This window comes from Lipophrys pholis, assembly GCF_963383615.2.
Source record: "Lipophrys pholis genome assembly, chromosome: 18".
In the NCBI taxonomy this organism is placed as follows: domain Eukaryota; kingdom Metazoa; phylum Chordata; class Actinopteri; order Blenniiformes; family Blenniidae; genus Lipophrys; species Lipophrys pholis.
The window spans coordinates 26,573,986-26,595,064 of record NC_137646.1 but is presented as its reverse complement, the minus strand read 5'-3'; the positions used below and the strand labels follow the sequence as shown (position 1 = coordinate 26,595,064).

The following is a 21,079-nucleotide window of genomic DNA, read 5'->3' as shown; positions in this document are numbered from 1 at the left end:
CTGCCGGCGGGGGGTCCCGGGTGCAGCTCCACGTGTCGGGACAAGTCCTCCGCGGTTCCGTACAGTTTCCCACAGAGCTCACAGCTGAAGGTCTTGTGGCCGGCGTGGGTCAACTTGTGGACCTTCAAGTTCTGCTTGGACATGTAGGACTTATGGCAGACGGCGCACTCGTGCGGCTTGTCGCCGCGGTGCACCCACTCGTGGTTCTTCAGCACCGACGGTTCGGCGAAGGCCTTGTGGCAGACCTTGCACTTGTGCGGTCGGTTCCCGGTGTGGCGGGCGAGGTGGCCCTTGAAGCCGGCGGCGGTGAGGAACGACTTCCCACAGATGCTGCAGCCGAGCGTCTTCTGGTGGGTCTGGAGGTGGCCCCTCAGCTCCTCCGAGGACTCGGCCCGGCGGCCGCACACGCCGCAGAGCCGCCCCTGCTCGTCCACGTGGTTCCAGGCGTGCTTGATCAGCATGTTCATGGAACCGCGGGAAAGTCCGCAGACTCTGCAGGCCGGCTGAGCGTCCTCGGTCTGCTCCGGCCGCAGCGTCCTCTTCCCGCCCAAACACTTGGCCTGGCGTTCCGCGGTCGAATCCTCAGAGTCGCTCAGACATCCGTTTCTTTGTTCTGGTTTAGAGTCGCCGTGTGAATCAGACACCGACGTGTTCTCAGGAAGAACCAGAGACCAGAGAGGAGCCGGTTCCTGGTAAAGACAGCCAGCCTCTTGCTGTTTTACGTCTTCATGCTGCGGCGTCGAGCTGCTGGACGGAACCACGACCCGGTTCTCACTGGGCAGAACCACTTCCCGGTTCTCTCTGGGCGGAACCACGACCCGGTTCTCACTGGGCAGAACCACTTCCCGGTTCTCTCTGGGCGGAACCACGTCCTGGTTCTGTTCATGTGTGACAGGAGAACCGCTGGAGGGACCACAATTCGGACACATTAAGACTCTTCAACAGTCGACATTCAAACTCACACCAAAACACCTGGACGTACCATCTGGTTTGATCTGGTGGAGAACCTGGAGGAGGTTCCTCTGATCCGTCCAGACGCGTCCTGACAGAGGCCTGGAGAACAGGATCGTCCTGGAAGGGTTCAGTCGGTACATTAAAGAGAAATGTTCAGGAACTGAAGAATCCTGCCGAATTCTATCAGGAGGCTTGAAAAATTTGAGAACTTGACCCCGTTACATTTGTTCCTGATGGTTCTTGAACGTTCCCCGTGGTTCTCACCTTCAGTCGGAGGAAGATGGTGGCGTTCCCGGTTCTCGTGCAGATCTCCTCGGGAGTTAGCGCCGTCACACCGACGTGTTTGAGCCTCCTGCTGCCGTCCGTCCGCAGGACGTCGAAGCATCTCTGGGACAGCTGGGGGAAGGTGGACCGCAGCAGGTCCAGGAAGTCCTCTTCCTCCAGACCGCCGGGGCAGCGCAGCTCCTGGACCGGATATCTGTGATACACTGAGCAACGGACAGCGTCGTTACGAGTCGGTCAGGTTCTAGATAATCCCGATGCTACGCGTTTTATCGTAGAACATTTATGTTCCCAACTTGGAAGTAGGAATTTCCCCCAAAACCCTCAGGAATGTTACAGAAGACGAGTCTCCTCTCACCAGACGGGGAGATGAACTCGATGCGAGAGTCTTCCAGGACACGGATCTTCAGGTCCACCTGGGGTACCGACTCGCTGGGCGGAGGTTCCTCAGGGTTCCTGCTGTCGGCCTGGACTCTAGGATACAGCGACGTCCAGGATGGGGGTTAAAGGACAGACGGATGTGGGGCGGGGTTCTGAAGCGTGAGGTGGACTAACCTGGGAGGAGCAGCGGTTCTATGTCTTCTCTGGTTGGAGGTTCTCCGTTTGGCCTGATGTCCTGCTGGAGGCTGAAGGACAAGTTCCAGTGAGAACACGTTCAGGAGGACTAGAATGTGAGGGACCGGGTCGTGGTACCTTCAGCTGGACGTAGAGCAGCGGGTTCCCCCCGGACTTGCTCAGGATCTCCTCTGGGGTCACGGTCTTCAGCAGCAGAGGTCGGATCTTGCGGCCGCGTCCGGTGAGGAACATCAGAGGTTGGTCCACCAGCAGCTGAGGGAACGTGGACCGGAGCAGGTCAAGGAAGTCTTCCTCCTGCAGGCCACCGGGACAGTGCAGCTCGTGGGACGGAAACCTCTGGAACACTGAGAGGAAGCACACGGCCCTGTTAACGAGAACCGAGTGGAACAGCCGGTTCCTGGTTCCTGTGTGGGAGGTACTGACAGCCGGGGGAGATGTTCCCCACACCGGACTCTTCCAGGACCCGGATCCTCAGGGTGACGTTGCTGTCTCCTGGAGAGTTCTCCTCCGCAGCCTCCAGTCTGGAACAAGAAACACAGCAGAGACCAGATGAAAGCAGCAGGGCCAAACCTGGGTTCCTCAAGGTGGACAGGAAGTGGGCGGGAAGTGGACTGGGCGTGGACAGGAAGTGGACTGGAAGTAGGCGGGGCGTGGGCGGGAAGTGTGTGAGGAGGGAACAGGAAGTGGACGGGCAGGAAACAAGTTGGAAACAGGGGAAACAGAGGGGAAACGGGGGAAACAGAGGGGAAACAGAGGGGAAACGGGGGGGAAACAGAGGTGAAACAGAGGGGAAACAGAGGTGAAACAGAGGGGAAACGGGGGAAACAGAGGTGAAACAGAGGGGAAACAGAGGTGAAACAGAGGGGAAACGGGGGAAACAGAGGTGAAACAGAGGGGAAACGGGGGAAACAGAGGTGAAACAGAGGGGAAACAGAGGTGAAACAGAGGGGAAACGGGGGAAACAGAGGTGAAACAGAGGGGAAACAGAGGTGAAACAGAGGGGAAACAGAGGTGAAACAGAGGGGAAACAGAGGGGAAACAGAGGGGAAACCAGGAGGAAATGAAGGACAGAGGCGATGGAGGACAGATGGGAAACAGATGCCCTCTGGGGGCAGCATGATTATGAACGGTTGACTCACCTCGGTGTGTCAGTATCAGAGCTGGACTGCAGATCTTCCTCCGAGGCTGGTTCTGGTTCTGGACTGTGTGTCTGTGGAACCTGAAGGACCACCGGATCCTGAGAGAAGACCAGCACACCGAGTGAAGCTCTGGTTCTCGAACCACCACCAAACCAAGGAGTTCCTGCAGACTACCTTGAGGCGGATGTAGATGGAGGGGCTTCCTGTGGAGCGGACGTTCCTGCAGATCTCCTCGGGGGTCAGGAGCTTCAGGCTCAGCGGCTGCAGCCGCCGGCTCCGGGTGGAGGTGAAGACGCTGAAGGACTCGGCGGCGGCCAGCTGAGGGAAGGTGGACCTCAGCAGCTTCAGGAAGTCTTCCTCCTGCAGGCCGCGAGGACAGCGCAGCCTGTGAGCCGGGTACCTCTGGAACACTGAGACACACGACCACGTCAGAGTCCATCAACGTCTGGACCAGGGTCCGACCCGGGAGCTGCAAGAGGCTTTCTAGAACCAGAACAAACCCAGTCGGCATGAACAGAAGTAAACATGGAGAAGGGTGGAGGTTTTCCTGGCGCCAGAAGCTTCATTCTTCCACTAGAAACCACCAAAACACCAGAAACCCAGTTTCTTCTGGACCCTCAGAGCGCCCCCCCCCCCCCCGGGTCCCCTCACCTCTCCTCCACACTCACCGCTCTTGGACAGGACTTCGATGGAGGAGTCGTTCAGGATCCGGATCCGGAAGTCCACCAGGCTCGGCGGGTCGCTGAGACGAGGCCGGCCAACCCTCCTCCTGTCAGACAGAACCGAGGGCGGCGACAACCTGAAGGGGGACGGAGCGGTTAGAGGTGGGACGAGCTGCGGGGGGCAGACAAGGCACGCCGCTCGTCTCCGGACCTGGACGGCACTTCGAAGTCCAGCTCCATCAGACTGTCCGGGAAGGACGTCAGCGCCGTCCAGCTGAGAGACTCCGCCTCTTCCTCTTCCTCCTCCTCGTCCTCCTCCACCGGCTCCCCGTACGAGAAGAAGCCCAGACTCCAGCTGTCCACCACACCTGAAGACACAGTCCCACGTTAACCCCGTCGGACAAACGTTTTAAGCTTAAAGCGAACAAATGTGACGAGCAGGACTCAAGAAACTCAAGAAAAAATAAAGGCGGTCCCAGAATCAAACCCTGTGGTACTCCACCTCAGCGTTACTTCACATTAGATTTAGAAACTAGTAAAACTTCACAAGCTCCTTTCAAACAGATTTAAGATTGGAAGTCGTACTTGGTTGGTATTTCTGCGGTTCCTCCTCGGCTGCTGGAACTCCTGCTCCTCCGGCCTCGCCGTAGGGAAACAGCGGCAGGTCGTCTGCAGAGAGACAAAGTTCCACCGGTTCTCAAACCAAACGTACTGAAGTCAAGTGGAGTTCACCAAGATCCTAAAATAAAGTTCTGTCAAAGCTTTGAATACTGCTGGTATGTTCAGAGTGAAGCGTAACATGAAGGAATCAGCATGCGACGTTCCACACTGGGTTTTGAGGTTCCAGATAACGTTCCCCGCAGGTAACCAATGAAGTATCGAGATTGTGTCTTACTGTTCCAGAGCTGGACGATGTTAGAACAGAGGTGGGCAACTCGTTTCCCCGAAGGGCAACGTGGAAAATGAACTTTGCTCAATGAGAAATATTGCTTGATAAAAAGCAGAAGAATATTTTGGGGAATTACTGAAGCTGGACTCCTTTCCCAGCCTGTCAGTAATAACAGTCAGTAATAACAGTCAGTGATAACGGTCAGTAATAACAGTCAGTGATAACGGTCAGTGATAACGGTCAGTGATAACAGTCAGTAATAACGGTCAGTAATAACAGTCAGTAATAACAGTCAGTAATAACAGTCAGTAATAACAGTCAGTAATAACGGTCAGTAATAAGTCAGTAATAACAGTCAGTAATAACGGTCAGTAATAACAGTCAGTAATAACAGTCAGTAATAACGGTCAGTAATAAGTCAGTAATAACAGTCAGTAATAACGGTCAGTAATAAGTCAGTAATAACAGTCAGTAATAACGGTCAGTAATAACGCTCAGTAATAATGCTCAGTAATAACGGTCAGTAATAACGGTCAGTAATAACGGTCAGTAATAACGGTCAGTAATAACAGTCAGTAATAACAGTCAGTAATAATGCTCAGTAATAATGCTCAGTAATAACGGTCAGTAATAACAGTCAGTAATAACGGTCAGTAATAACAGTCAGTAATAACAGTCAGTAATAACAGTCAGTAATAACGCTCAGTAATAACGCTCAGTAATAACGCTCAGTAATAACGGTCAGTAATAACAGTCAGTAATAACAGTCAGTAATAACGGTCAGTAATAACGGTCAGTAATAACGGTCAGTAATAACGCTCAGTAATAACAGTCAGTAATAACGGTCAGTAATAACGGTCAGTAATAAGTCAGTAATAACGGTCAGTAATAACGGTCAGTAATAACGGTCAGTAATAACGGTCAGTAATAACAGTCAGTAATAACAGTCAGCAATAACGGTCAGTAATAACAGTCAGTAATAACGGTCAGTAATAACGGTCAGCAATAACGGTCAGTGGTAACGGTCAGTAATAACAGTCAGTGATAACGCTCAGTAATAACGGTCAGTAATAACGGTCAGTAATAACAGTCAGTAAGAACGGTCAGTAATAAGTCAGTAATAACAGTCAGTAATAACGGTCAGTAATAACGGTCAGTAATAACAGTCAGTAATAACTGTCAGTAATAAGTCAGTAATAACAGTCAGTAATAACAGTCAGTAATAACAGTCAGTAATAAGTCAGTAATAACAGTCAGTAATAACAGTCAGTAATAACAGTCAGTAATAACGCTCAGTAATAACGGTCAGTAATAACAGTCAGTAATAACAGTCAGTAATAACAGTCAGTAATAACAGTCAGCAATAACGGTCAGTAATAACGGTCAGTAATAACAGTCAGTAATAACGGTCAGCAATAACGGTCAGTGATAACGGTCAGTAATAACAGTCAGTAATAACGCTCAGTAATAACGCTCAGTAATAACGGTCAGTAATAACGGTCAGTAATAACAGTCAGTAAGAACGGTCAGTAATAACAGTCAGTAATAACAGTCAGTAATAACGCTCAGTAATAACGGTCAGTAATAACAGTCAGTAATAACAGTCAGTAATAACGGTCAGTAATAAGTCAGTAATAACAGTCAGTAATAACAGTCAGTAATAACGGTCAGTAATAAGTCAGTAATAACAGTCAGTAATAACGGTCAGTAATAAGTCAGTAATAACAGTCAGTAATAACAGTCAGTAATAACGCTCAGTAATGTGGAAAATGTGGCCATTTGGGATGAAGCCATAAAGATGCTAACTTGCTATGATATACATGGCGTCCATAAACTATTTTCAACCTCAAATGGAAGTATATATATATATATATATATATATATATATATATATATATTAGTAAATTGTTATATAATTACGAACATAATTATGTCAAATAAAACTAAAAAAATAAAAAATACTGGTAAAAGAGAAAAGAAAACATACAGAAAAACCTGCAGCTTCCGGTTCCGGTTGGCCACCGTCTGCGAAAACGGATGAATTAGCTGCAATTTCTTGCAAATGTGATTTAATAAAGTGGAAATTTTTCATGCCGATGGTTGAAAGAGTCTTTGCTCCTTGTAAAGTTACCGCAGGTGGGGTTTAAATGGCTTTTTGTTCCTTTTCAGGTCAAAAACCAACGTGGTCCGGCATCAACTGGAGCTCAATGACTGTGTAAATGTGAATAAAAAGCGTTTATCTGGATAAATTACAGGCCAGATGTTGTGTTAAATTGAGCCGAATTGAGCGGTGTGGTCATCGGTTCTCGTGTTGGGTCGCTTCATGTCGCAGGGATTCACCTCCTGCTGAGAAACCAGGAATTAGTGTGTTTGCGGTTGGACCTCTGTGCGGAGCGTCCGGCGGGCGGACTCCAGACCTGACCTACCCGCCGTCTCCATCTTCACCTCCGGCAGCAGGACTTCCAGCTGCCGCCGCTGCCGCTCGATCTCCTGCCTGAAGCCCGAAGCCTCCTGCTCGTAGTCCGCCACGGTGTTCTGCACCACGGCCAGAATGTCCCGGGCGGCGGAGCTCAGCCGCTCGGTGATGATCCCTACTAGGATGTCGCTCCGGGACATGGGGCCGGGGCTGTGGGGCACCGGGCCGGGGCTGCGGGGCACCGGGCCGGGGCTGCGGGGCACCGGGCCGGGGCTGCGGGGCATGAGGCCGGTGCTCGGGTCCTCCTCACGGGACCAGCTCAGCATCATTACGGCTAAGGACCCGCACACACCAGCCGGAACACAAAGGGTCTCACACACACGCCGAGGTAGAACCACAGAACCAGAACATATAGAGCCACAGAGCCAGAACACATAGAATCATAGAGCCAGAACACAGAGAACCAAAATGATGACAAATAGAGCCAAAACAAATAGAACAAATATCAAACCTATACTGACAATACATGAAGAAACATAGAGGCAGAACACATAGAACCAGAACACATAAAACCATCGAGACAGAACCATACTGATAATACATATAGAACCAGAGCATGTAGAATTATGACAGAACATGTAGAACCATAGAACTAGAACACAAAGACCATGATCACAAAACATGTAGAACCATAAAACCAGGGCTAGAACAGATTGAACCATAGAGCCGAAACACAGAACCAAAGAGCAAGAACATGTGGAACCATAAAGCCAGAACGTATTGAACTAAAAACACATGGAACCATTGAGCCAGAACATGTAGAACCAAACTTTCACTTGAAACATTTCCAAAGAAACCGGTGTCATTATTATTTATAGATTCTAATTATTAGAGCTTGTTTCATCATGGGATGGAGCTCGTCTCCGTTCTGAGGGGAACATCAAGTTTTCTGACTCTGAATAATTTGAACTTTAGTTTTAAGGAGAATAAATGAAGGTTGAGTTTCATGCAGAAGAACTTGAAGTGTTTGTCGTGGCTGTGAATCATTCTGACGCTTCACAGTTAAACTGTTGTGGCAGCGAGCGGGCAGATCCAGGGGCAGCCTCACCCCCTACTCACCCCTCTGACCCCCCACGGGGCAGAACAACGGAACAAACTGACTCTCAACACCACCAAGTGCCAAGTGTGTGAACGATGTCAGAGGGGGAACCGGAGGAGGAACATGAGAATCCTCTCAGAGACCTTCAGACGGACAAAGACTCTTCTGAGAAAAACATCTGGACATATTCCTGTTTCTATTTTGTCAGGACGAATCCGCTGGACAACACAGGTCAATATTATTATTATTATTATTATTATTATTATTATTATTTTGTTGTCATCTTTTTCTTTTGTGTTTGATAAATCAATATATTTATTTTGCTGCCATGCTTCTAAAAACTATGACTTATTATATTGTATTATATTATACTTTCATTTGATATTTTTACAGAAGAAAATATTGAATCTTTTTGTCGTGCAGATTAATTTATATATAATGAGTCATAATAACTTTTCTATTAAAAAGCTTTTTAATCTCTTTATCTATTTTCCACACTAATTGAATTGATGAAAATGTTCAAATAATCCAGTTTAATTTCTAAGATAAGATTTTCATTTTTACCTACGTATGGGTACACACACACACACATACATACATACACACATTCATATATATATATATATATATATATATATATATATAAAACTGAATTTATATGTATATATATATACATATAAATTCAGTTTTTTTTTTATAGATGGGGACAACATGCGGAGAAACTCCAGTTCTGCAGTACCACCTCCAGAGCAGCGGGGGGCATCACAGCATGCAGTACCACCTCCCGACCAGCGGGGGGCCTCACGGCATGCAGTACCACCTCCCGACCAGCGGGGGGCCTCACGGCATGCAGTACCACCTCCCGGCCAGCGGGGGGCCTCGCAGCATGCAGTACCACCTCCCGGCCAGCGGGGGGCCTCGCAGCATGCAGTACCATCTCCCGGCCAGCGGGGGGCCTCGCAGCATGCAGTACCACCTCCCGGCCAGCGGGGGGCCTCGCAGCAGTATGACTTCAGTGAGTCTACTTAGAAAGAAAACGACTAATTATTCTGTCGCATTTTTGTCTCAATTATTCGCGTGAAAAGTTTTAACAAAGTTGTTTCCACAAGGCCCCCGACAGCCAATCACAGTTTTTACTCTCACCACGTTGGCAGCAACTAGTTCTGCACATGCTCAGTAGAGCCAATCTGTACGAAGTTTCTGTGTGTGTGTGTGTGTGTGTGTGTGTGTGTGTGTGTGTGTGTGTGTGTGTGCTCCGTGAGGAAGTCGGTTATTCCAGGATGTGCATTGTTCCCCTGCTGGTCAGAGTGTGAACTGCAGCTTGGCCTGTCCGCAGTGCGTCCATCCTCTGGTGCCGCTGCTGCTCTGCACCCGGCGACTCCTCCCCCGTTGCTCCTCCTCGCCGTACGACCGGCCAATCACAGCCCCCGCTGCCCCCGGGACACGCCCCAGTTACCACGGCGACAGAGTCTCCACGTGAGTGAAGATCAAGTCCAGGTTCGAGAACCTGTGGAGAACCTGTGGAGAACCTCTGCCTCTGTTCCCCACAGAGCGGCGGTGAAGAAACCTCTGAACGCCTTCATGCTCTACATGAAGGAGACGAGACAGCGAGTCGTTCAGGAGGGACGAGAGAGACAGAGCGCCGCCATCAACCGCATCCTGGGACGCAGGGTGAGCGCCACGCTATGCTAATGCTAACATCAGATTATAGAGCATCTTCCTCCTCTAACATCAGATTATAGAGCACCGTCCTCCTCTAACATCAGATTATAGAGCACCTTCCACCTCTAACATCAGATTATAGAGCACCGTCCTCCTCTAACATCAGATTATAGAGCACCTTCCACCTCTAACATCAGATTATAGAGCACCTTCCACCTCTAACATCAGATTATAGAGCATCTTCCTCCTCTAAAACCAGATTATAGAGCATCTTCCTCCTCTCTAGTGGAACGCTCTGTGTGCAGCTGAACAGTCTAAATATTTCGATCTGGCTCAGAAGGAGCGGCTGCTCCACATGCAGCTTCACCCCGGCTGGTCGGCCAGAGACAACTACGTACGTACGACAACAGCACACACACACACACACACACGGACACACACACGGACACACACACGGACACACACTCGGACACACACTCGGACACACACTCGGACACACACACGGACAAACACACGGACACACACTCGGACACACACACACACTCGGACACACACACACACACGGACACACACACGGACACACACACTCGGACACACACTGTGTGTGAGGACTCTGCTCACACATCTTGTGTTTTCAGGGCAAAAGGAAAAAGAAGCAGAAGACAACAGGAAGTGTCTTCAGGTCTGTCTGGTAACAGGGGGTGGGGCTTAACTGCTGGATGTGGGTGGGGCTAAACTGATGGATGGGGGTGGGGCTTAACTGCTGGATGTGGGAGGGGCTAAACTGCTGGATGTGGGTGTGGCTAAACTGCTGGATGGGGGTGGGGCTTAACTGCTGGATGGGGTGGGGCTAAACTGCTGGATGTGGGTGTGGCTAAACTGCTGGATGGGGGTGGGGCTTAACTGATGGCTGGGGGTGGGGCTTAACTGCTGGATGGGGGTGGGGCTAAACTGCTGGATGGGGTGGGGCTAAACTGATGGATGGGGGTGGGGCTAAACTGCTGGATGTGGGTGGGGCTAAAATGCTGGATGTGGGTGGGGCTAAACTGCTGGATGGGGGTGGGGCTAAAATGCTGGATGTGGGTGGGGCTAAACTGATGGATGGGGTGGGGCTTAACTGCTGGATGTGGGTGGGGCTAAACTGCTGGATGGGGTGGGGCTAAACTGATGGATGGGGGTGGGGCTAAACTGCTGGATGGGGTGGGGCTAAACTGCTGGACGTGGGTGGGCGGGGCCAAGTCTACTGGGTAGGTATGGGCGGGCAGGGTGAGTGGGTGGGGCCTAATCCTACAGGTTGAGTGGGCGGGGCTGAACCACTGGATGGTCTGAGTTATCACCATGGTAACCAGTCACGCCCATACCGGTACCATGACGATGTGCTGATTGTTTGTTTGTTTGTTTGTTTGTTTGATGCAGCTGGACTCGGATCGTCCAATGAGACCCGAAAGAAACAATCAGTCGAGCTGAACTCTTCCTGTGGGAAAACGTCCCGACTAGAACAACGTTCTAGTTCTTCGTCTCTCCTGTGTTATTTCTCAGTTCACCACTACCGTTATGTTTCACTTTCAAATAAAAAACAAATTGAACAAAGCTTTTATTGTGAAACCTTCATGTTCCAATCAGCAGCATTTCACCAGTTCGTACGGAACCGAAATGTTCCGACACATTGTGACGCACCGTGTAACAAAATGACAAATAATGTAAAAAAAACTAAAAACAACAAAAAAAAAACACAGATTATTTAGCAGAACGAAGAAGAACCCGGAGAAATACGAGCTTTGTGAGGCTAACGTGAAACAAATAGCAGGAGACTTAGCATAGCGGGCTAACAGAGCATCAGTTAGCTTCCGGCGAGTAAACTTCTTTACGCTAAATGTTAGCATGACTTGCAGAAAAAGTTTAGCGTAGCTAGCTGCACCTTCCATAACCAGGTGTCGTCATCCATGGGCGTGTCTCTACTGAAAGGGGGCGTGTCCAAGTTGAAATCTGCGATGTAGAAGTTAGCTTTCCATAGCACTGGCTAATCCGAACCAAGCTAGCAGCACAAATGAGCCAAAACACGTTTAAACGTTTCCTCCATTTTGATAAAGCTAACAGAACTTGCGTGAAGCTAACGCTTTCTGGGAACGTAGCTTCGTTAGCAGTTTAGCTCCAGTTTAACGTTTGTGGCTTCAACCTGAAAACAAAACACGTAAACGTAATTTCACCTTCACACATAATCAACTCTGTAGCTAGTTTAGCCTCCGTCACTGAGGAGATCACGGCTCAGTGTTAGCATGTGGCTAATTCCACTGAATTCTAAAGTTAAAGCTACCTAATATGAGCTAACGCCGGAGAACCTGAGGTAGCCAACAGTTTGGTAAAGTATCTCCGGCTAACGTTCCAACACAAGATGGCAGCGTTGATTGATTGGCGGTCGCTTTTCCTCCGCGATACTTTAGCTTCCTTGCAGATAAAAACGTAGCTCGGGGCTAGCGTCAGTCAACGTCGCGATGATGCGGTGACGCTAACAGGCCGACAGTGAAGCTGAAAGTTGAGAATATGGTTTCGCTGTTAGCATTGTGCTAATCAAACATGGTGTGAAAAAATGTAAACAAGTCTGGCTCCTCCTCCTCCTCGTCCCTGGAACGTGGGAGGTGGCTGGAAATGCAGGTTCCAATAGAGAACCGGACGATAGAACCCCGACGATTGAGTGCAGGGGTCCGCTAGCCCCGCCGGGGTTGCCATTAGCCCCGCCCCTCACTCGTCCCGCGCCCCCTCCACGATGCGGTACCTCTGTCTGCAGGAGGACGGCAGCAGAAGCGGCAACGAGAACACGACGGGGACGGTGGTCTGGACGTTCCGCTCCAGGAAGTTGAAGACGGGGTTCCACCAGGTCCTGGACAGGAAGTTGTTAGGAGCCTGACGCAATGCCTGATGGGAAACGGCAACCGTTCAAATTACTAAACTAAACGCGTTTATCGTACGTTTAATTTAAAAGGCACTGTGTGTGTGTGTGTGTGTGTGTGTGTGTGTGTGTGTGTGTGTGTGTGTGTGTGTGTGTGTGTGTGTGTACGTACATGGTTGTTGGCCATGGTGTGGTACCACCAGAACACCCTGGTTGTGACGAAGTATCCGATGACGACGTCGATGCTGTAGTGTTCGTGTCCAATCAGGATGCAGACGACTCCAGAGGCGCTGAGCAGCCAGCAGAACCAGACGTACCACCACATCCAGCGCGGCGAGTCTGAGGGCACAGCGTTAGCACGTTAGCATGTTAGCAGAACCAGACGTACCACCACCACATCCAGCGCAGCGAGTCTGAGGGCACAGCGTTAGCACGTTAGCATGTTAGCAGAACCAGACGTACCACCACATCCAGCGCGGCGCAACTGTTGTGTAGTTGTTGTGTAGTTGTTGTGTAGTAGTCTAGTAGTTGTGTAGTAGTCTAGTAGTTGTTGTGTAGTAGTCTAGTAGTTGTTGTGTAGTTGTTGTGTAGTAGTCTAGTACTTGTTGTGTAGTAGTCTAGTAGTTGTGTAGTAGTCTAGTAGTTGTGTAGTAGTCTAGTAGTTGTTGTGTAGTAGTCTAGTAGTTGTGTAGTAGTCTAGTAGTTGTGTAGTAGTCTAGTAGTTGTTGTGTAGTAGTCAAGTAGTGCAGTAGTCTAGTAGTTGTTGTGTATTAGTCTAGTACTTGTTGTGTAGTAGTCTAGTACTTGTTGTGTAGTTGTGTAGTAGTCCAGCAGTTGTTGTGTAGTAGTCTAGTAGTTGTTGTGTAGTTGTTGTGTAGTAGTCTAGTAGTTGTTGTGTAGTTGTGTAGTTGTTGTGTAGTAGTTGTTGTGTAGTAGTCTAGTAGTGGTTGTGTAGTTGTGTAGTAGTCTAGTAGTTGTTGTGTAGTTGTGTAGTAGTCTAGTAGTTGTGTAGTTGTTGTCTAGTAGTCTAGTAGTTGTTGTGTAGTAGTCTAGTAGTTGTTGTGTAGTTGTTGTGTAGTAGTCTAGTAGTTGTTGTGTAGTAGTCTAGTAGTGGTTGTGTAGTAGTCTAGTAGTTGTTGTGTAGTTGTTGTGTAGTAGTCTAGTAGTTGTTGTGTAGTTGTGTACTCACACTCTTTGATGAAGAGGTAGGAGAGCGTCAGCATGACTGTGTGTCCACTGTACAAGAAATCTCCACACATCAAGTGAGAGCCGGTGAGAGACAGACCTACACACACACACACACACACACACACACACACACACACACACACACACACACACACACACACACACACACACACACACACACACACACACACACAGTGAGGATGTTTCCACTGTAACATTGTGTAGTTATGTAGTGTGTAGTTGTGTAGTTGTGTTACCTCCTCCTGAGATCAGCCGTAAAATCCTCCAGATTTTCCCTGAAGAGTTGCTGTACAGCTAAACAACAACAAACAAATAAACAAATTGACAAACGCTGTGTGTGTGTGTGTGTGTGTGTGTGTGTGTGTGTGTGTGTGTGTGTGTGTGTGTGTGTGTGTGTGTGTGTACCTTGGGAGCGCACACCATGTGTTTTCCCGGTACCGGCAGTGTGGTGATGTACATGGTGACACAACGGTACATGTAGAGCGTTCCAATGAGGAAGAAACACCGGCGGCCGATGATGGACCTACACACACACACACACACACACACACACACACACACACACACACACACACACACACACACACACACACACACACACACACACACACACACACACACACACACACACACACACACACACACACACACACACACACACACACAGAGTAACAACAGCAGTCAGAAACAGAACAGACCTCAACATGCCAATGTGATGTGTGGGGTCAGAGGTCAGAGGTCAGGGGTCAGAGGTCAGGGGTCAGGGGTCAGGGGTCAGAGGTCAGGGGTCAGGGGTCACCGGTGTCTGAGCAGCAGCCACTGCACCGTCCACAGGCCGACCAGGATGAGGCCGTTGACCTCGGTGACGGTGAAGGCCCAGGTCACGCGGTCCACGTAGTCGAAGAACTTGTCGGGCAGCGGCGGGCTGACCGACTTGTCGGGGACGCGCTCGTGGACAATGGTGATGACCACGGTGGTGAAGACCAGGTTGAAGATGGCGTACAGGAAGGCCACGGCGGTCTTCCACCACTCGGCGGGGAGGCGCTCGCCGCACTCGTCCGCCGCCGCGCCAATCTTCACGTAGTCACAGTGGCGCCGCAGGCCGCCGCTCAGCGAGCGGACCAGCTGGCTCTGCGCCAGCACGCTGGCCAGGCGGGAGCGCTTGCTCCGCCCATCCGGCTCGTCCCCGCCCCCGCCCGGCGGTGGAGGAGGGGGCGGGGGCGGGGCGTCGTGACGGCTCGGGTTGCCGTTGGCGACGCGGGCGGGTTGGGGGGACGAAGGGGGGTTTGTGCTCGCCACATCGACCTCCACCTGGATCCGGACGCCATCGTCCTCGATCAGCTCCGACGCTGCCATGTACGACCCGGCTGACCACGGAGGTCAAAGGTCAACCTCCCCCACTCTGACTGGATCTAGGCTGTGATTGGTCGATCTGCCCCGGTCAGAACCAATCAGTACAAACCTACAACAAAGACAACGATGTCATTTTCAAGTTGACCACTAGTTGGCGCTGTTTTGTAATGAAACCAAGCACACATGCAGCAGAGGAACACCACGGCAACGCCGTTTTACGTCACCATGGTTACAGTCCAACCGTCCTTTTAGGGCCGGAGAACCTTTTGGAAAAAAAAAAAAAAAAAACGAGTTCTAGAGTGGAGGAATTAGCTAAAAACGCTGATATCATGGCCCCGCCTCCCTCTCAGTGATGTCATGGCCCCGCCTCTTGACCTTTAGCCCCGCCTCCCTCTACGTGATGTCACTTACCAACACCAACATGGCGGACTCGCTGCTCCTCGCCGTTATAATAAAGTCACATGTTAGTCTATGGCAGAGTCACAGCGCCCCTACAGGCCTGGATCGTGTACTGCACCGAGGCATCGTGGCGTTTGGACAGAATTTGTTTATAAAAGGACAGAGAGACAGACGAGGGTTTAGGCTGGACGGAGGTGGAGAGTCTCTGTCGTTCATGTGAGAGAAATGGAGGCGAGGTGTGAGAAGCTGCTGAGGCTCAGAACAAACCCAGTTCTACGTTCTCCCAGGAGAACGAGGTTCCATCCCACATTGACATGAGAAGACAGACGTGCCACTGTGGGTGAAGAACACGAGACGTTCCGCGTCTAATGGGAAAATCTCATTCAGGAAACTCGATTACAGCTCATTCCTGCGGCGCCGTCAACAGGAAGTGACGTCACAGCCGAGGGGGCGGGGCCTGGCTGAGACTGAAGTTTCCACGGAAACAGACGTCAAAACGTTGAAAACACGAAATGTTTCAGAAACAATAACGATGCGTCTCAAGCGGAGACGTCGTCGTGGAAACGGGTTCTGACGGTTTCCATGGAGAACCAATCAGATTCAATCAAACCAAGATGGAAGTTTTCCACTAAACGACTTTAAATTCCGACAATTTCCCTCAAAAGATCTTTAGAAAACTGAAAAACTCTGCGATGGTTTATAGTTTGTGGTTGAAATGAAGAAAAGTAGAAAATCATGAACTTTAAACCCTCAAAGTAACAAAGTGAATCACTGATTTACAAAACTCTCCTAAAACCATAAACTTGTTGTCATGACTACCAAGTTAAATAAAATCAGCAGAACATTAAATCTAAAAAATGATTTAATTCACTGAATCATTCAGAAAGTAACCGATTAGTCAGGTGACTGTAACGTAACGTCGGAGTAACGTACCTGAATCCACGTTTTTTTTTTTTTAAATCTCTCAAAACACGAAACGATCCGGTTTGTGACGTCGATTAATCGGTTCTGAGCTTGAAACGACGCACTTTGATCAGAACGAGAAGTTTGCGGCTCGAGGAGGAAACACCTGAGGTAAACAGGAAGTGGAGCACGCTCACCTGGGCGGGGGCGCGCGGCTCGCTCCCGACGCTTCTCTCAATCCAGAATAAAAAAAACCAAGTGAACAGGTGAAGGTAGAACTTTGTCCTCCTCTCACACTCTTCCTCCTGAAACTCCTCCACACTGTGAACGCGCAGCAGCGACCTGAGCGCGGCCCCGACGCACACACGTGGAAGCGTGGAGTCCAAATATGGTGCGTTCACTTCCGGCCCGCCACTCCCCGTGACTCACCTTACACAGTGACGTCATCGGTCTGAAGGATCGCTCGGCATTTTCCTTCAGATTAAATTAAAAAAAAATTTATCAAAAAATTTGCTGGAAATTTGTTGATATTTTTATTATTTTGTATTTGGCTTAATATTTAATTATTTTCTTATTATTTTTCCTGTTTACTATTTATTTATTTATTTATCTATTTGTTTGTTTGTTTATTCATTATTCAACTTTCTTTTGAAAACATTGTGAAAATTATTGTCATTGTCTGTATGAAAGAGATTAAATGTTAGAAATAAATCTTAAAAAAGAAGACAAACGTGTTTCTTTGGATTCACACACACACACACACACACACACACACACACACACACACACACACACACACACACACACACACACACACACACACACACCGTCACTCGCCTTCCCCAGATTTACCCCCAGCCTGGATCAGAGCAGGAAACTAAAAGGATGTGACTACAAACACGGAGGATAGCATTGAGCTACAGGACTACAAACATGGAGGATAGCGTGTAGCTACAGGACTACAAACATGGAGGATAGCATGGAGCTACAGGACTACAAACATGGAGGACAGCGTGGAGCTACAGGACTACAAACATGGAGGATAGCATGGAGCTACAGGACTACAAACATGGAGGATAGCATGTAGCTACAGGACTACAAACATGGAGGATAGCATGGAGCTACAGGACTACAAACATGGAGGATAGCGTGGAGCTACAGGACTACAAACATGGAGGATAGCATGGAGCTACAGGACTACAAACATGGAGGATAGCATGGAGCTACAGGACTACAAACATGGCCGAAATTTTCTCTGTTTCTCTTCTTTGATTTGAAAGTTTTCTGACGTTCTTTGTGTCAGTACGATGATTCCTGAATAAAAACAGTTTGTACGTTCTCAGTCTGTTTGTAACCCGATGCCCCCCAGCAGGGAGGGGCGATGTGACCTTTGACCTCTCTCTGGAGACGGACTGGGACAGCTGAGGCTTTGAGGGATGTGTCTCGGTCTCTGGGATCCTCTGCAGATCATCCAGTCTGCGACCGACCCAACAACATGGAGGACGTGGAGAACCTGTTCCACCCCAGGTAGGCCTGACACGTCACCCCACTGCCCTGCAGGGGGCGCTCCGACCTGAGAACATGACCTCTGACCTTTAATCTTCAGCCTCTGCTCAACGGTCTTCATGACATTCCTGCAGATTTCTGCTCGCGAGTTTCAGAGTTTCAGAGTTTCAGAGTTTCAGAGTTTGTTGTGTTCTGCTCAGGATGATTCATCAGGTACTCCTCAGTTCTCTAGGGTTCTCCATGGTTCTCTTTGATTCTATATGGTGTGTCTGGTGTTGTGTTCGGTGTTCCTGCGGTGTATTTATAGCTGCAGCTGTCCGACTGTCCTACACAGAACCTGAACTCACTTAGGGACGGAACCTCAACAAACCTGGGAACAACAAAGCTACTCGTGCTAAAACTGTTCTGATACTCAAACTGCTCTGATACTCAAACTGTTCTGATACTCAAACTGCTCTGATACTCAAACTGTTCTGATACTCAAACTGTTCTGATACTCAAACTGCTCTGATACTCAAACTGTTCTGATACTCAAACTGTTCTGATACTCAAACTGTTCTGATACTCAAACTGTTCTGATACTCAAACTGTTCTGAAAGCGTCTAGTATTCATCCAGTACTCAGTCTTTACTTCTGGAGTACTTTTTACCAGCATGTATAATTAAGACAATAAGTGAGGAGAGCCATCTAAGATCGTCAGAGAACCACAGGTGGAACATCAGAGAACCACAGGTGGAACATCAGAGAACATTGTAGAACCACAGGTAGAACACCATAGAACCACAGGTAGAACATTGTAGAACCACAGGTAGAACACCAGAGATCATAAGAGAACTACAGGCAGAACACCAGAGAACCGCATGTAGAAGACCAGAGAACCGAAGGTAGAACATCAGAGAACATTTTAGAACCACAGGCAGAAACATCAGAAAACCACAGGTAGAACACCATAGGCCCCCTTGTAGAACATTAGAGAACCATGGGTAGAACATTAGAGAACATCAGAGAACCACAGGGAGAACACCAGAGATCATCAGAGAACCACAGGTAGAACACTAGAGAACCGCAGGTAGAACACTAGAGAACCGCAGGTAGAACATCAGAGAACTGCAGGTAGAACACCAAAAACAATCCAACATGGAGGGAAACGCCCTGTGAGTCACCGGCAGAGGATATGTTCTGGACGGGTTCTAGAATCTAGATTCCCTCTGTCTTTCAGCCTGGAGAACACTCTGATGAAGCTCGACCCCGAGGACGGCCAGCAGATACTCGAGTACTTCAGGACCCACTCGCTGCTGAGCCGAGAGAAAGCCCGTGAGAACTTCCCGTGAACCTTTGGTTGAAGTCAAAGGTTAAAGGGTTCAAATGTGCTGACCTGTCTGTGTTCTCTATGTTCTCCGTGTCTGTGTTCTTTATGTTCTCTGTGTTCTCCGTGTTCTCTGGTTCTCTGTGTTCTCCGTGTCTGTGTTCTTTATGTTCTCTGTGTTCTCCGTGTTCTCTGGTTCTCTATGTTCTCTGTGTCTGTGTTCTCTATGTTCTCTGTGTTCTCCGTGTTCTCTGGTTCTCTATGTTCTCCGTGTTGTCTGGTTCTCGGTGTTCTCCGTGTCTGTGTTCTTTATGTTCTCTGTGTTCTCTGGTTCTCTATGTTCTCCGTGTCTGTCTTCTTTATGTTCTCTGTGTTCTCCGTGTTCTCCGTGTTCTCTGTGTTCTTTATGTTCTCTATGTTCTCCGTGTTCTCTGGTTCTCTGTGTTCTCCAGTCTTGCAGGCGTCGGTCCGCGAGCAGAAGAAGCTCCTGGTCGAGAACGGAAAACTGAAGAAAGACATCGAACAGCTGAAGGGACAACTGCAGGAGAACCAGCGCCGACGCGGGGGTGAGAACACCACAACAAGAAGAACGCCAGGGAAGAACAACAAATAAACAATAACATGAACAAACAAGAAGAACACCAGGGAAAAATCATTTCAAAAAACTTTGATTTGATTTCACAACTTTTTCACAAAATAAACTTTTCTCTGATTGGGTTCTTCCCCTCAGCTAAAGCCCCGCCCCCCAGACGTCTTAGCCCCGCCCCCAGCACAGCAGTCACTCAGCCTCCTGCTGGAGCAACAGCTGCCGTTCCCGCAGATCGTCTTCCCCCCTCCTCTACTACCCAGGAGAACAAGGAGAGGAGGAGCAGGAGGAGGAGAGGTGAGGGGAGGGAGGGAGAGGAGGAGCAGGAGGAGGAGAGGTGAGGGGGGGAGAGGAGGAGCAGGAGAGGTGAGGTGAGGGGAACGGGGGAGAGGAGGAGTAGGAGGAGGAGAGGGGAGGGGGGGGAGAGGAGGAGCAGGAGGAGGAGAGGTGAGGGGAGGGGGGGAGAGGAGGAGCAGGAGGAGCAGGAGGAGGAGAGGTGAGGGGAGGGGGGAGAGGAGGAGCAGGAGGAGGAGAGGTGAGGGGAGGGGGGGAGAGGAGGAGCAGGAGGAGGAGAGGTGAGGGGAGGGGGGGAGAGGAGGAACAGGAGGAGCAGGAGGAGGAGAGGTGAGGGGAGGGGGGGAGAGGAGGAGCAGGAGGAGGAGAGGTGAGGGGAGGGGGGAGAGGAGGAACAGGAGGAGCAGGAGGAGGAGAGGTGAGGGGAGGGGGGGAGAGGAGGAGCAGGAGGAGGAGAGGTGAGGGGAGGGGGGAGAGGAGGAGCAGGAGGAGCAGGAGGAGGAGAGGTGAGGGGAGGGGGGGAGAGGAGGAGCAGGAGGAGCAGGAGGAGGAGAGGTGAGGGGAGGGGGGAGAGGAGGAGCAGGAGAGGTGAGGGGAGGGGGGGAGAGGAGGATCAGGAGGAGGAGAGGGGAGGGGAGGGGGAGAGGAGGAGCAGGAAAGGTGAGGGGAGGGGGGGAGAGGAGGATCAGGAGGAGGAGAGGGGAGGGGAGGGGGGGAGAGGAGGAGCAGGAGAGGGGAGGGGGAGAGGAGGATCAGGAGGAGGAGAGGGGAGGGGAGGGGGGGAGAGGAGGAGCAGGAGGAGGAGAGGGGAGGGGAGGGGGGAGAGGAGGAGCAGGAGAGGGGAGGGGGAGAGGAGGATCAGGAGGAGGAGAGGGGAGGGGAGGGGGGGAGAGGAGGAGCAGGAGGAGGAGAGGAAGGGGGGTTGTTGTGTTGAAGAGAATCAGTAAAACAAAGATG

General features: G+C 50.0%; 3 protein-coding genes across 4 annotated transcripts; 2 read left to right on the top strand and 1 right to left on the bottom strand.

The window, feature by feature from the left end:
• Positions 1 to 8,117: 8,117 nt before the first annotated feature.
• On the top strand, positions 8,118 to 11,246 carry LOC308123678 (uncharacterized protein). Its single transcript, XM_080486286.1, has 7 exons — positions 8,118 to 8,248; positions 8,718 to 9,032; positions 9,354 to 9,493; positions 9,568 to 9,688; positions 9,966 to 10,073; positions 10,318 to 10,361; positions 11,096 to 11,246. Exons 1-7 carry the CDS (start codon positions 8,141 to 8,143, stop codon positions 11,115 to 11,117), a joined length of 858 nt encoding a protein of 285 aa, XP_080342412.1. The 5' UTR covers positions 8,118 to 8,140; the 3' UTR covers positions 11,118 to 11,246.
• Positions 11,247 to 11,256: 10 nt separating this feature from the next.
• sgms2b (sphingomyelin synthase 2b) lies at positions 11,257 to 16,793 on the bottom strand. 2 transcript variants are annotated; one of them, XM_080486280.1, is made up of 7 exons: positions 16,628 to 16,793; positions 14,575 to 15,237; positions 14,181 to 14,298; positions 14,012 to 14,069; positions 13,756 to 13,851; positions 12,739 to 12,905; positions 11,257 to 12,592 (listed from the first exon to the last, which is right to left on the bottom strand). In XM_080486280.1, the coding sequence occupies exons 2-7, from the start codon at positions 15,129 to 15,131 to the stop codon at positions 12,419 to 12,421; spliced, it is 1,170 nt and encodes a 389-aa protein (XP_080342406.1). In that variant the 5' UTR covers positions 15,132 to 15,237; positions 16,628 to 16,793; the 3' UTR covers positions 11,257 to 12,418. The 2 variants fall into 2 exon arrangements, with proteins under 2 accessions (XP_080342406.1, XP_080342405.1); XM_080486279.1 differs by having other exon boundaries at positions 16,461 to 16,750.
• A 493-nt stretch (positions 16,794 to 17,286) lies between these two features.
• On the top strand, positions 17,287 to 20,169 carry aimp1b (aminoacyl tRNA synthetase complex interacting multifunctional protein 1b; the record flags this gene model as incomplete). Its single annotated transcript, XM_080486130.1, has 4 exons — positions 17,287 to 17,957; positions 19,156 to 19,250; positions 19,695 to 19,808; positions 19,973 to 20,169. Exons 1-4 carry the CDS (start codon positions 17,926 to 17,928, stop codon positions 20,167 to 20,169), a joined length of 438 nt encoding a protein of 145 aa, XP_080342256.1. The 5' UTR covers positions 17,287 to 17,925.
• Between the last annotated feature and the right edge of the window lie 910 nt (positions 20,170 to 21,079).

Coding starts and splice junctions, on each gene's coding strand:
- sgms2b (XM_080486280.1), bottom strand. CDS start 15,131: ATGGCAGCGTCGGAGCTGATCGAGGACGATGGCGTCCGGATCCAGGTG. Junction 12,906..13,755: donor CTACCTCTTCATCAAAGAGT/GTGAGTACACAA, acceptor CTGTGCCCTCAG/ACTCGCCGCGCTGGATGTGG. Junction 12,593..12,738: donor ACACCATGGCCAACAACCAT/GTACGTACACAC, acceptor GTTTCCCATCAG/GCATTGCGTCAGGCTCCTAA.
- LOC308123678 (XM_080486286.1), top strand. CDS start 8,141: ATGAGAATCCTCTCAGAGACCTTCAGACGGACAAAGACTCTTCTGAGA. Junction 8,249..8,717: donor GAATCCGCTGGACAACACAG/GTCAATATTATT, acceptor TTTTTTTTATAG/ATGGGGACAACATGCGGAGA. Junction 9,494..9,567: donor CACGGCGACAGAGTCTCCAC/GTGAGTGAAGAT, acceptor TGTTCCCCACAG/AGCGGCGGTGAAGAAACCTC.